Source organism: Thermobia domestica, chromosome 17 (genome assembly GCF_964235325.1).
Source record: "Thermobia domestica chromosome 17, izTheDome1.hap1.1, whole genome shotgun sequence".
Classification (NCBI taxonomy): Eukaryota; Metazoa; Arthropoda; class Insecta; order Zygentoma; family Lepismatidae; genus Thermobia; species Thermobia domestica.
In genome coordinates this window covers 77,006,139-77,022,053 of record NC_137470.1, presented here as the reverse complement: position 1 = coordinate 77,022,053, position 15,915 = coordinate 77,006,139, and the positions used below count along the sequence as shown (strand labels likewise).

General features: G+C 36.4%; 1 protein-coding gene across 1 annotated transcript in view; it reads right to left on the bottom strand.

Annotated features, from left to right (window-relative positions):
* TrpA1 (Transient receptor potential cation channel A1) overlaps positions 1-15,915 on the bottom strand; it is a 246,610-nt gene that overhangs the window by 189,175 nt on the left and 41,520 nt on the right. Inside the window, exon 3 of the mRNA XM_081743887.1 lies at positions 13,985-14,180. Within this exon, the coding sequence (XP_081600013.1) occupies positions 13,985-14,092 (108 nt within the window). The 5' untranslated portion in view covers positions 14,093-14,180. The remainder of the gene's footprint in view (positions 1-13,984; positions 14,181-15,915) is intronic.

The window sequence follows — 15,915 nt, the reverse complement described above, 5'->3', positions numbered from 1 at the left end:
GTACATATTTTAGCTCATTGCCTTAACTACTGCGCAATGAAACGTTACATATTATAAATATTGTACTATAAGATAGAGTAATGTTTCAGCTACAGCACAAGACTTTGATTCATTTGGTTGTTTCTCCTGATATCGAAAAACGTAACAAATAAAATAAAATATTTGATTCGTTTTACAATGAGCACACAAAATGGAACTTGCATTAAGATCTTACAAGAAGTGGACTGTTTTACGAAATGTTTTTTGTACGTGTAAAGTATTTTAAAGTAACGATCTTATTACGAAATATTGTTTGACCGTTTTTCGTGTTATGTTTCATATTTTATTTAAATGTTAATTTACATTTAAGGAAATAGATTTTGAGACGAAACTTGCGCAGAACGCCATAATGTGTTGTTGCCAAATTTGTACGTTTACTGTAGCAGTCAGAATAAGAAAACTCCTGAATTCTAGCGTTGCAGTTCGAGAAGCGGAATTGCGGTAAGAGTCGAAAACTAATTTCTCTAGCAAGTATCCAAGCAGAATTCCATGATTGCTTCCTTTAGTATCTGATTTCAGTAAACACTCGATACTATCTGGCAACGTTACACTTTTAAGCAGCGTTTAGCATAGCACTGCGAACACGTAGTAATCCAGCTTAAGCATTTGAACCTTTTTTCCTATAAAATATCTAGGTACCCTGTCATACTTTTTGTGCTATGAAAAATTCAATTGGGAACAAACAAATTGGGAATGTTTAGAGCAGGAGGTCATAGTCATTCCTGTCATACAGAAATAGTCATCCCTGTAATTTGCTCTAACATTGGAATCTGTAGATGAGCGAGTAGATTTATATCACCGATATTGCCTACCTGTAGCACTTGAAGGAATCAAGTTTAAACATGATGCAAGTTGTTGTCCAAGTCAGAGGTTTGATACGGGTTATTAGGTCAGTTCTGCGGCGGGTATGAATATTATTGTCCTGTGTTTATATATATGTCCCGTCCTGTGACGGGAGGAGGTCAACTTTGGAATCTTAAATAGGAACCCCAAGTTGTTACTGCAGATTCGAATTGCTTTAGAAAAAATACGTAACTTTTGTATGTAACATTTCGTTTGTTGCGTGATAGATGGTGATGTAATCGACAAAAATCAAAATTGCTTCCAAACCGTTGAAAAATGATATGTCAATAATACACATCAGACTAGGAAAAGTAAAGTAGATATTGTTATATCTTCCAAAATGCTATCAAATGACACCAGACTTGACCCCCACCCCTACCGCCATCCCAGGAGGCTACGAAAGGAGGTAGTCTAAAATCTCTAATGAGAAACAGGTGCTTTGTGGCATAAATACTTCATTCTCCAGAACATAATACATTACTTTGCCCACATTATTGGTGTGATTTCTGTCACAAGTGCCGCTCGAATGGAAAGCACTTAAAAACATTCATTGCTTTGTTTATCAATGAATTAAAATCTAGCTTTAGCGTTACCCAGGAGGAACGATGTGAAAGTAGTAGCAGATTGTTCCCTTCGTGGTGCTTGTTGTAGGTGATTCCTCTTGCTTCTCACCATTGGGGTGATTGTTTCAGGTGAATTCCCTTGCCTCTCACAAGTTTTCATGTTTTACTGCAACAAATGTTTGAAATGTTGCCCGTTTTCTGCAATACATATTGCAACTCTTAAATCTGATTTAAACTACTCGCTGAGCAAAACAATACGTTTATTGAAAAAATATTAACGTGTAACAGTTTCCCCAACTGTCCGCTTTGGCTTCATCACACACTATGAGTGCACAGGTAGTGACATACGTATTTAATATAAGAGACAACGAAAAATTCTCTGGCTCCTGATTGGCTACCATAGGCAGCTACAGCTAATCCCTTTTCACCAGTAACCAAAGTATAAAATACAATCAAAAATCCTTAATTCCCCTCCCCTAGTTTATACTATATAAGTCCATATCTTTTAACATATAGTCTAATTTACAAAATGATTTTACAAATACCTCATAAATATGAATACTAAATGAATAAATAAAATAATTAATTAATATATAAATAATACTACGTAATAACTACACAATAATACTAAATTTACAAAAAATATATTTGTAGAATTAACTTATTTAATCTTTAAGGCTCCTTAATAATTTACTCCACTGTTCAGTAATTTTAAGCTCTGAATTCCAGTTCATGATTCTATCGCCTTCTATTTCAATAAATCTTGCTTCCTTCCATTTCCTGACGGGTTTTGTTTCTATTTTATATTTTGGTTTCTGGTGAAAGGGCTGTAGCAGCCTATGGTAGCCAATCAGGAATCAGGGATTTTGTCGCTATCTCTTATATTAAATTTATCACTACCTGTGTACTCATAGTGTCTGATGAAGCCAAAGTGCATAGTTGGAGAAACTGTTACACGCTAATATTTTTACAATAAATGTATTGTTTTGCACAGCGACTAGGCAAAATCATATTTAAGTCTGTTGAAAGCAAAGCTTGTACAATGAGAAATATTACAATTGCAACTCTATTTCTGAAAGACAATCGTATTGCTATAAGTGTTCCTTCGCTAACGTTTCCACATCCATTGATAATGCACTACCTCATATTTTCTACGGTTGCTGGTACTTCCATTTAACATTTCGCTTTTAGCGTTCCACACAGAACAATTTTGGGAGGCTTCAATACAGGTGAAAATTCGTCATACATTTGACCATTCAAACTACCTTCTAAGAAGAACGGGCCGAGTACCTAAAATACCGCACCAAACATTGGCACTCCACGGGCGTTGATGCTCGACTGACCTTAACCAATGGGGATTCTCCACTGACCAATAATGTATATTATGCCGGTTCACTTGACTACTACTGGTTTTAAAAGTTGATTCATCAAAAAAAAGGTATCTCTGAAATAAAATAATCATGGGCTGCTAGATGTATCCAATTAGCGATTGGATTGAATTGGTTGTATCCGATTAACCTCGTGCGATTTTCCGAGAACTAACATAAGGATTTGTAGAAACTGCAGGTAACATATTTATTGTGGTATTTTCGTTCGTCACAGGCCGTTGTCAGACATATTGTTTGGATTGAAAACTTCCAGTTTCAGTACACAATTGGACAATGCTACCAGAATTAGTTGCAGAAGGAACATTCCTATCAGGAACAGGGTAGCATACCTTAGAGGATATTCTTCTACACGTCTGTTTGATTCAAAGTACGAGAACAAGATACCTAATCTCTCTGCAATCGTAGGTTTGCAATGTATGCAATTCCAATGCTTGAAGTAAAGTGAAAGCCAAAGTCGTCCTCCACACAATGGAACTACGTCAAGAAACTAATCTTTGAAATTGGAAGTTATTCTCACCAATAAAAACGATGACATAACCCTGAATGACGTGTGAACGTACTGTGTAAGTACATCATGTAACGTTATGTAGGTTGCGTGATATATGGAGCTGTAAAAGACATTAATCCAAATGGGTAAACACAGCTGACAAGTGATAAGCAAATGTTCGAAATAGTGACCAGTTCCATAGATGTTTTACCATTCAAATTACCGTCTATGAAGCACGGACTGCGATCATGCGTTGCAGTTCGTGGTCAGACTCTCGCTGTAGATGTAACATTTGCAATATGTATTGCAGAAAACGGGCCCCATTTCGAACATTTGCTTCAGTACACGTAAACATGGACATTTATGACTCACCTACAACAAGCACCCCGATGGTGAGGGGCAAGGGAACTCATCAGAAATAAACACTCCGATAGTGAGAGGCAAGTGGACTCACCTACAAGCACCACGAAAGGAACAAACTACTACTACGTCCAAGTTGTTGTTCCTGGGTAACGTTAAAACTAGGTTTTAATTTATTGATAAGTAAACTAATGAATATTTCCAACTGCTGTCCATTTCAGCGACATCTGTGACAGAAATTACACCAATAATGTGAACATAGTAATATATTATGTTCTGGAGAATCGAGTGTTTATGCTATAAAACACCGATTTCTCATTACAGATTATAGAATAACTACCTTTCTGATCTCCTGGGATGACGGTGGGGATGGGGGGTCAAGTTTGGTTTCATTTGACATTTTTGAAGATATCAAAAATATCTACTTTAATTTTCCTAATCTGATGTGTATTTGTTGGGATATTATCATTTTTCAATGGTTTGTAAACCATTTTGATTTTTGTCGACTACAGCGCCTTCTATCAGGCAACAAAAAATGTTACGTACAAGTTACGCATTTTTTCCCAGAGAATCCGAATCTGCAATAAATACTGGGGGTTCTATTTGAGATTTCAAAGTTGACCCCCTCCCGCCTCCGAGGTGAGGCAGGAGGCCGAGTGTGATGTCATTAGATTTCCCCCTGGAACAACTTTTTAAAAAACCCGATTTATAGTTTTCCAGATGTTTCCAAAACCAATTTTAAATGCCTCAACCAGTAATATATATATATATATATATATATATATATATATATATATATATATATATATATATATATATATCGTTATATTCGGGTGTCTTCCATTATAATGTATAAGAAATTATTAAGCATATTGATTTATAAAAGACATTTATAAGTGAATCTGGCTTATTAAAAGAAAATAAAACATATCAGGAGCAATTATCATATACATGTCTAGAAATTGTATTATTGAGATAATTTGAAATCAGTCTGGTTCTCTTTTTCCCCTCGCATAGACAACCAAAGTTACAATATTATCGATAAATTCATAGTTTATACAACAAATTTGGTGTGCGCATTGTCTACACTATAAAGTATCTTGTAGGAAAAAGTTCAAAGGATTAATAAAGATTATATTTAAAAAATCTGAAAAACAAAGTTCAAAGGATTATTTTTAAAAAGCAGAAAACGAAATTTATTTTTTCAGATCAAAATACAAACGACTGAAATTCTTCAAAATAGCACTCTTCAGCATAGACACACCGGTATCAGCTTTGCTGTCTCTCTCGGTGTTTCACCTGTAAGTAGTGGTGCTATTCTAATTTTTTAACAACCGGTTCTCTCTCTCTCTCTCCCTGATATATAGATAGATAGATAGATAGATAGATAGATAGATAGATAGATAGATAGATATCAGGTTTTTTTTCAATTTATATTTTGTGTAGCAAATTGCATTACAAATTTTCATTTGTAAATTCTGTATCACATTTTCTGTACTATAGTGACAAATTATATATATATATAGAGAGAGTCCCTTTGGTTGGGATGTGTCTTGAGTTAGGTTCTTGGCGTCTGGTGAGGAGAAATCTTGCGAATACTATATGCTGCTTTTTATAAGGGTCATAAATAGGCATCTTGTATATCAGTACTTCAAATAAAAGCGAAAAGAAAAGGGAGAGAAAGACGAGGTATTTTTCTATATATTCGGAGCTAAAGAATGCTGTTGCTATTTCAGTGATCTACTTTGCGCACTTCTGCATTTTACTAACCATATCCAAGCACCATTCATGCTACACAATATATCGGTTAGGTTCTATATAGTTTGAACTTGTTTTCTCTGCTGCTAATGCGCCTTTTCTTCAAGGGACTTTTTATTTTAATTACGCACTCACAAAAAAGGATAGGATGGCCCGAAACCTAAGAAGCTCTGGAGGATGGCCCACTAGCAACAAACCAATAAAGGGAAGGAATGACAGAGCTAAAAACTGTTTTGTATCAGAGCGAAAATCTGTTTTGTAACGTAAAGTCGAGGTATTTCTTCTTGCAGCAACCGACCCTTCAAAGAAAAGTTTTTTGAAATAATATGTTTCAGCTTGCTCCTTGCTTTGCCTTCTGTGGTAATAATGGAAGATGCAAAGATACATCTCAATTGGCGGCACATTTTTCAATTTGTATCTCATTCCCATGTTTTTGCATCGCAAATTGCGATGCGGTACCGCTTTAGAAACGCTATATATATATACATAGAGAGAGAGAGAGAGAGATAGAAAGTTTGTGGATAGATATCTCTCTCTTAGGAAGCAAATCATAAAGGGTAGACAAAAGAAAATTTTTTACTGGATACCACAAGTGACAAGTAGACACCAACTCAGCATCCTAACACAAGGTGATGTAATTAAATTAAGTGGCATTGCATATATCTTGGAAACGAATTGTTCAAGATAGATGCTTGTAAAAAAAGTACTGGAAAGATTTTAATCCAGCAATGGATCAACAATTATTGATAATGGAATGTGCCCGTTTTAAACTTAAATAACCCTAACTACTTCACTCATGTAATCCTAGTTCTCATCTTTGATATCTGAGCATTTGAGATTAAGAAATAAACGCTCAGATCTTGTTCTGAGACATCATGGGCCTTATGTACGAGAATCGCTCTGATGCGTGATTAGTGCCATACTAAAGAGTTCGACTAATATAATGTTTCCTGCAGTAGTCCGGACTTTAGTATGATGCTAATCATATGTCTAAACGACTCTGCATAAGGCCTCATATGTTTAATCCTGTAGCTGTAAGAATTTCTGAAAATAAAGATAGTTAAACTAAAATTTACTGTTCCTTTTTATAAATGGGTAAAATTTACTGATATGTCAAGGTATTACAAACGGTTCTGCGAACTTGATATATCTTAAGAATCGGTTCTAGCAAACTGGTGCGAACCGGAAGAATAGCACCACTGCCTGTAAGTCGGTGACGGAAACCTCCACCAACAGCGTGTCGAAACCGTTTTGAGCCCATACAACATTACAAAACGGTGTCCCTTAAAGCTTCTCTTTATTTTTGGGAACGAAGAGATTTCGCCGGTGCCAGATCCAGGCTATACGACGAATAAAGTACCGCTGCCATGCTTTACTTGTTGAGAAATTCTATTACAAAAAGCGAGGTGTGGCATGGTACGTTGTCATGATGTAGCTCCAAGGTTTCCGTGACGTGTCACATCACATTTTCTTCATGACGTGTCGCATCCTTTACCACTGCTGGTCGAGAAAGTTTGCGAAGTACCGACAGTTGACTGTCCATTCAGCCGGCACAAATTCACTGTGAATTACACAATTTAACTCGGAGAATACCTTGAGCATTGCTCTCACATTCGATTTGCTCACGCGAGCTTTCCTCTTGCAAGAAGAGACATTTGTGTGCCACTCTGAACTTTTCCTTTCTGATTTGAGATTTCATTTCATTTATTTGCTCCATCTAACCAATACATAGTATTTGGACGGTTCACTTTACATGTACATCGTATTTGTGTAAGATTATAATAAAACATAATATAATTTACACAAGTGATTATAAATATACGGAAAATATTTTAGATTGTTACACAGATATTTTTAGGTATTCTTTCACACCATAAAATTCTTTCTCTATTGGATATGTTTATAAGTTTTGTTTAAATTTACCTAAGTTTTTCTCCGTTTTTATGTGATTGGGCAAAGCATTGGATATTTTATTTGTCATATGTCTGGGGCCCTGTTGTGTCAGTGATAATTTAATGAAGTAAGACTTTTGGTTTGATCTCTAGTGTTATAACGATGATTTTTCACTTCATTTTGCGTTAGAATGAAAACACATGCTTCGTATATAAAAATAGATAGAACTATTAATATCATTAACTTTTTAAAGTACGATTTAAGTAAGTAAGTTTGCAATGATATGGGTGGCCTCTTTTTTGTTTAATAAATATAGATTTGCTTTCAGCTGTGTTACCAAAAAACAGAATGTCATAGTTTATGATCGTATATATAGACTCATAGTAGTTTTGCATTAAGCCTTTTACAGTTAATGTGTCTTTTAGCACTCTTAGAGCATATAGCCTCAAGATCAGTTTATGTATAGTTGTTTCAATATGATTGATTCATCTGAAGTGCTCATCTATTATAAAGCCTTAAAATTTTGTTTCGTTGACTAGCTGTATGAATGGATCTTTTAGAATTATTATGGATTTCTTGTTATTTTTAACATGAGCTCAGTGGAAAAGTATATATATATATATATATATATATATATATATATATATATATATATATATATATATATATATATATATATATATATATATATATATATATAGTGTTTTCATGTTGTTTAAAACTAACTCATTCCTGTCAAACTAAAATAATCCGATCGTATTCGAACATCAATATTTTGTAGCCACTTGGTACATTCTTTAAAAGCTACGGCTAATTTTCACAACGTTCCAACAATTCACACGAAATGAATACACTGTTATCTTTTTGATCATATGAAAACACCTTAGAAACCTTCACACGCCTTCCGCATGTGCAAATTCTTTGTCAGAATTCGATGAGCAAGGAATTTTGGTAGCTTGGAAGCATTCGATATAATCTGAAACAGAAGCATCGATTCGAGTTCTACACTTGTCTCACTTTTTCACATTTTCATCAGTTTCTGTAGTTGACGGACGTCCAGCGCACTGATCGCCCTCGGCGTTATCTTGCTCTTCCTTTAACGTGTTGTGCCACTCGTACATCATTGCTTTTGACATGACTTCCTCCCCGGAAACCTCCGTAATTATGAGGAACTTATCAACACTCGATTTTTTTTTTTTTAGTTTGACGCAAAATTTGATCACTGACGCGAATATGGAAGTGACCTTCATGTTAACCGCGATTTTCACCCTTCCACAGCCCACAGACGAGTAAGCCAGGTAGCTGGGACCCTCACCAACTATCCCGCCAAAAAAACGCTCAACCTCACCCCTTTTGGTTACTTCAGAATCTTTCTCGATACTTTTGGGACTGACCCTATTGCTGCAAGAATACCTAAAAAAAAAAGTTTGTATGTGTCTATAGCGCTTTAAACACTGAGAATTCTCCATTCAAGTGTCTTATATCTGTATACAGGGTGTGATCTTTAGTTGAATGATTCTGAATGTTTCTGATTGTTAAATTGTCAGCGTTTGTATTATAGGTTGTACGAAATATACACATTTTTAGACCTGTAACTAGCTCTAAGAGCTAATTGTCAATTATGAGAAGATGACTGCAACATTGTTTGAACTCTTCGAAACAAAATATTTACACTTGACTACATTTCATAAAATTTTCAATATCTCTTGAAACTACCTCAATACTAAAAATCCTATACGCAGCTTTGACAAATGCTCTTAACAATACGGTTATATGTATGTATTGTTTACACAGAATGATATGTTAGACCTAAAATGAGTATCAAAAATCAAATTTCAATAAAAGGCGATAAGATTTAGAAATCATGTCACAGTGCAGGTATAAGAACTAACATGTCAGCAACACTATAGAGATCGTTCAATATTGAACTGTTTGTTGTCCATTTCAGAAAGTTATGAAGGTGTCATAGTTTGTATCTCGGATATTCTGACAATGAACAACATGCTAACGAAAGAAGGCACTCTCGAATTTACAATTGTCGGAGGGTCGCAACACATACAGGGTGTCCAGTGAGGAAAGTCAAAGATTTTGGGAGGTGATAGGAAAGGTCATTCTAAGCAAAAATGCTTATGTGACCATAGGGTATATTCTCCCTCGTTCCGGAGATAGGGTGGTGGTAACTTTTTGAATCTTACACTTTATGATTTTCGTTTGAAACACTCCAGTACACCCTGTAGTTGGGATTATGTTACATATTAAACTTCGTTTGAAAGTTAATGAAACATTCTTGCAGATGGTATACAAATTATCCTAGTATTGCATACAAGAGGGGAGTAACGGAGGGAAACTTTTCGAATTTCCCTATAAAATTCCCTTCTTAAAACAATTTTGCACCGTTCTTGAGTGGAAACACTGTCGCTATAGGAATAGTATCTAATTAGGCGAAAATGATACTGTATACCAAAGATCCAGGTGAGGTGTCAAAGTTTTAGCTTCATTGGAAAAAGTAAAAAAAAAAAAAAAAAAAAGCATTCTTCATAATTCCTTACTCTAATAACATAACAGTGTTCAAACTTTCCATAGATAACAACGGTTAAAAATGTTAATAAACCAATGTTTTTTATGCAAAATTGGAGATAAAATACTATTCCCTAACATAGAGCTCTACATTTGTATACGGAAACACTAATTACAGATCTGAACAACAGATGGCAGTGAAACTTGAATTAAAGTTCTTGTACAAGATACTTCACCGGGATGTCCATTGCAGTAATTACTTCTAATATATAAACAATAGTTACTTCTAATGCATACATATAGAGGCGTAACCCTATTAGCGTCAATCTTCAACGTAACTATTTTGTGCGTGCAGCAAATGTTCAATCATATCACCATCCCCCTCAATGCACTTTGCACTGATTTACTACTATTCACTGATTTACTACCGTTTTTCACTGATTTACTACTATTCTATTGATAAAATCTATATAAATCTCAACTCTGGGGGGCAATTGCCCGTCCCTGTCAGTAGCGTAGCCAGGATTGTTGTTTGGTGGGGGCTTAGTGTTATATATATATATATATATATATATATATATATATATATATATATATATATATATGCGTTTGTTGCGTCAGAATGTTTTGTTGCAATAATAATAATAATAATAATAATAATAATAATAATAATAATAATAATAATAATAATAATAATAATAATAATAATTATTATTATTATTATTATTATTATATCTTTTTCTGAAGTGCTGACTTCTCTAGATATTTCTTCGTTGCTTCTCAATTGCTGTTTCTGCACACCACTACTATCATTTTTTCGTTCTAGCCGTTTTTCTAAAGCGTTTTGCGAGTCTTCCTCTAAATTAATATCTTGTTTAGATTTTCCTCCGTTGATTTTTGGTTTCTTTGCACATTTTCCTCACCGAAATTAACACAATTGCCTTTTTTCCGCCTTAACCACTTTTGTAAAACGTTTTGCGATATTTTGCAATTGAAGCGCTTGGAGGATAAAGGTGTTATGTTACATTTTCTCAAACGTTGCATTCTGGCGATTCATGCACGTGTTATATGTTAATCATTTTACGTAACATATTATGTAGTGAGTTCTCGTCTGAGTGCAGATATTTAGAGACGGTAAAGGCGGTATGTTAACGGACAACATTGTGAAAATCAATTTTCCCGTCATATTCAATTTGTTACATAACACTTTTATCATCCAAGAACTTCCAATTGCAAAGGAAGTTCTTATTTCGACACCCTGAACTCATCTATTTGGTCTAGGAATTAATTCGTGCGGTTGGTACGCACACATTGAAGCTGTAGTACAAACACAAAATACATAAATACCTTAAGAAAAATATTGTCCATCGCTAGCCACCACTTTCGCCCATCTGTCAGGCAATGTACGGATTCCGTGGCGAAAGAAGTCCTCATCCTTGGAAGCGATCCAGTCAGAGACCCATGTTTCGATATCTTCTGAAGAAGTAAACCGCTGTCCAATCAAATCGTTGTTCATGCAATCGAACAAGTAGTAGTCCGAAGGAGCAACGTCTGGTGAATACGGCGGGTGGGGTAAAACTTCCCATCCGACATTTTCTAAATAGGTTTTGACCGGTTTTGCGACATGTGGGCGAGCGTTATCATGTTGAACAATAAGTTTATCATGTCTGTTCTCCCATTCTGGTCGTGTTCTGGCCAGAGCTTGCTTCAAACGCATTAATTGTCGTCGATAACGTTCTCCATTCATAGTTTCACCCGGTTGCAGCAGCTCATAGTACACCACACCTTTCATATCCCACCATATGCACAGCATAACCTTTGCACAGTGAATATCTCGTTTTGGTTGTGATGGACCTGGTTCACCTGGTTTCACCCAGGCCTTTTTACGTTTAGGGTTCTCGTAATGGATCCACTTCTCATCACCCGTAATAATTCGATGCAGAAACCCCTTTCTGCTCTGTCGTTGAAGCAGCAATTCGCAAATGGTTTTTCGTCTTTCAACGTCTCTGTCTTTCAATTCATGTGGAACCCAATGTGACATCTTTTGAATCATTCCCATGGCTTTCAAGCGTTTGGAGACTGTTGTTTGATCAACGCCTAATGCTGCTGCAAGTTGTTCCTGCGTTTGACACGATCCTGCTCGAGCAATGCTGTCAATTCTTCGTCTTGACATTTTTTTGGCTGTCCAGCTCGCTCTTGGTCTGCCAAGCCGAAACCACCACTTATAAACCGTGCAAACCACTTCTGACACGTTCGCTCAGCTAGAGCATGGTCACCATACACTTCCACCAAAATACGATGACTTTCAGTCGCACTTTTCTGCATGTTAAAGTAATGCAGCAGGACACCCCGCAAAAACACTTTATCAGGCACAAATTGCGCCATGTTCACTTAACTACAAACTGGTGTTGTTGACGCTTTAATCCACTGCCCTATACTACGAACGATACGCGATGACAGGGGTTTGCAACACATGTGTGGATACACGGAACTGTGGGACGCTCCGTTCGTTGCGCCATCTCTTGTCCACCCTCACGAATTAATTCCTAGACCAAATAACTTAAGCAAATCTTCTGAATTGCTCCAATTGATCAAACATCAGAGATTGCTGTGAGATAGTCACATGCTACAAGTGTTTAGTATTGTTTTCCACCCTCTCCTGTTAACATTTTTTTTCCTCAAATATTTTTCATTTGAATGAAACCAAAACCTCAAAGGAAAATCTTTATTTTTACCCTTCCTTCCTTTCATTCAGCTTGTCTAGAAACATTTAGTGACATGTTTTCTTCTGAAATAGAGTACGTGGAAGGCAATTGCCGTTTCTTCGGAGAAAAAAAAAATACAAACATCAAAGCACCAAAGTAAGTTGTCGGAATCCTTTGGGAGGGCTCAGCCCCCCTGGTCCCACCCCTTCCCTACGCCACTGGTCCCTGTCCCCCCTAAATAACGCCTCTGCTTCTCTGCGCTCTTTAACGGTGTTGAATGCCTCTAGAATGGGCATAACATTAGCAACGGAATTGAAAGTGGAACGGCATCGGGCATAACAGTGGCAACGTCTCTGCTGGGTGTACGTGAGACAAGCAAAATGTTTGTGTGCATTAGAAGTAATTATTTATGATTTCGACAACCCTGTTGCAATTCACATTCTAAGATAGTATGTTGTACGAAAAATTTAATTCAAGTTTCACTGCCATCTGTTGTTCAGAACTGTAATTAGTGTTCCTACGTATAAATGTAGACCTCCCGTATATTAGGGAATTGTATTGTATTTCCAATTTTGCATATAAACATTCGTTTATTAATATTCGTAACCATTGTCATCTAAGGAAAGTTCGAACATTGTCATGTTATTAGAGTAAGGAGTCAGGAAGAATGCTTTTTAGATGGTTTCTAATGTAGCTAAAAATTTGGCACCTCACCTAGATCTTTGATATAGAGTATCAGTTTCGCCTAATCAGATACTGTTCCTATAGCGACAAGTGTTTCCAGTCAAGAACGGTGCAAAATTGTTTAAAAAAGGGAATTTTATAGGGAGATTTGGAAAGTTTCCCTCCTTTACTTCCCTCTTGTATGCAATACTGGGACAATTTGTATACCATCTGTAAGCCTGTTTCATAGGTTTCAAACGAGGTATAATATGTAACATAACCTCAACTACGGGATGTGCTAGAATGTTTCAAACGAAAATCGGCAAATGCAAGAGAGAAAAAGTTACCCCCACCCTATCTCTGGAACGAGGGGGAATAGCCCCTATGTTCACATAAGCATTTTTGCTTAGAATGACCTCCCCTATCACCACCCAAAATCTTTGACTTTCCTCAACGGACACCCTGAATATACCATGTATTTTACTCTCTAAATTTCACATAAATGGGGTTTAAAGTCTGTCCTTTAGTCTGTACGCGACACCTTTATTTTAGTTTATCGTTTAAGCAAAAATCTGAACGAGGGCAACCAGTATTAAAACTGTGTTCTTTCTTACACTTTGTTGCCCACAGTTTTCTTTCAGTTCCCCCAACTTTGGAATAAGTGCCTTAAAGGCTTATGTTAAGTATTAATAACTGATTATTGGTGTGAGTTATTTTCGGAAATGCTCGTCACCTTTTCCGTTGACCAATCTTGTGTACAGTACATACCAAAATTCGTGCGCACTCGTCATGGTCGTATATTGCAGCAATATGCAATGCCGTTCTTCCATGTTCTCCACCTTGTTGCACGTTAAACTTATCTTTGTACTTTCCCATCAACTCGAGGACCTTCAACTTGTTCAGCTCTGTAGCTAAATGTAGAGGTGCCTGCTTTTTGTCATTCAATAAACTGGTGTCTACATCACTGCAAAGGAAACAAAATTACAATTTCAGTTACGTTCTATCAATTAAATTTTAATACGCATTACATATTCACAAGGAAGACAACTCCCAAAAGTGACATGTGAAATGAAAATCTCCCGGGCAAATTCCTATCGAAATTATAAAATGGATAAGGACTTGCTTATAAGAGAGAATCATGTGAACTTGTCTACACAACCATTGTGGAGTACCAAACAGAAGAGCTAGTGCTATCAAATTGGCTAACACAGCCGTTTATAATAAAGACATAAGCCACGAAAGCTCAATCTGTCATACACAAGACGGATTACTTTGGGTGGTGTGGCAGTTTAACTAGCAACGTAAGGTAGGGATATTGAGTGCATGGCAATCGTGTTTTTAGATAGTAAGTGGTTAAAAACTCTTTTTTTTTTGTCATTTAAATATCGCACACTTGTTTCTAAAACAAATTAGAAGAAAATAAACGTAGTGTTACATTTTGCAATATGTCCTGTACGGTCCCAAAAACATAAAATTATGCGTTTTGTGATTGTACAGTCACTCACATAAGTGCCTGGACCCCTAAGTGCTCTAATTCCACTACTTGGGGTCCAGGTCATTTGCAGTTGTGAGAACGCCTAGACAGATGCAACCCAAATTACACGTAACTTTTCTCGGCACTGACAGCAGTTGGTAGCACTGTGTCAGGTATTTATGCAAGTAAAATTATGAGTAGATAACACACGAAACATTTATCCATTCTGAGGCGAATCTCTCTGGCACCGAGCGTGTTGTCCAATGAACATCATATGTTAATCTCAATATTGCTGTGTATGTAACGTATTATTTTATTATATACTGTATATTCAAAGAAATAAAAACACAGATCATGCATAAATCAGAAAATGCTTGGAAGTAGACGAAAGTATCAAGTCTAGAACAACTGCTGGAAATAAGTTTGTAAATGACTGTTTCCATCCACAGACCTTTTCCAATTCTCATTATTCCAACACCTTTTCCTCTCTAGGGAAGAGAAGATTTTGTTTGTCACCCTGAGTATGCATTGAAATTGAAATAGAAGCACCTGAAAAAATTTCAGCCTGGCCGGGATTCAAACCCGGGTCTACCGAATAGAAGTTCAATGCACTGAACACTCACCTACCGCGCCACTTCATCTTCCACGGAAACTAATACTTAGTTAAAATCGTTTCATGGAAAAATATTTTAAAAATATACTAACGCCTGTGTCATTGTTTTAATGACTTACTCGAGATTTCCTTGATTAACTCAAAAACAAGTTATATAGACATTCCTCAATGAGGAAAATATCACAAAACGTTCTTCAAGTTGAGGGTACGGGAGCAGGTCAAAACTCCCACACTCAAAAACTGTCAAAACGCCCACACAAACGGTCATAACCCCCACACAAATGGACAAATCTCCAGATCCACGAACGGTCATAACTCTCACAGCCAAAACTCCCACATTCAGAAAATGTCAAAACATATACACAATCGGTCATAACTCCCACACAAATGGGCAAATCTCCTAAATGCAGGAACGGTCAAAACTCCCACAGCCAAAACTCCCACACAGGTAACCGGTCATAACCCTCAACGGTCATAACTACCACACAAATGGACAAAACTTCCAATCATAGCGACGGTCACAATCCCCATATAAATGGACAAAACTCCCACACAAATGAACAAAACTCCCACACGCAGAAATTGTCACAACCGCCACACAAATGGACAAAA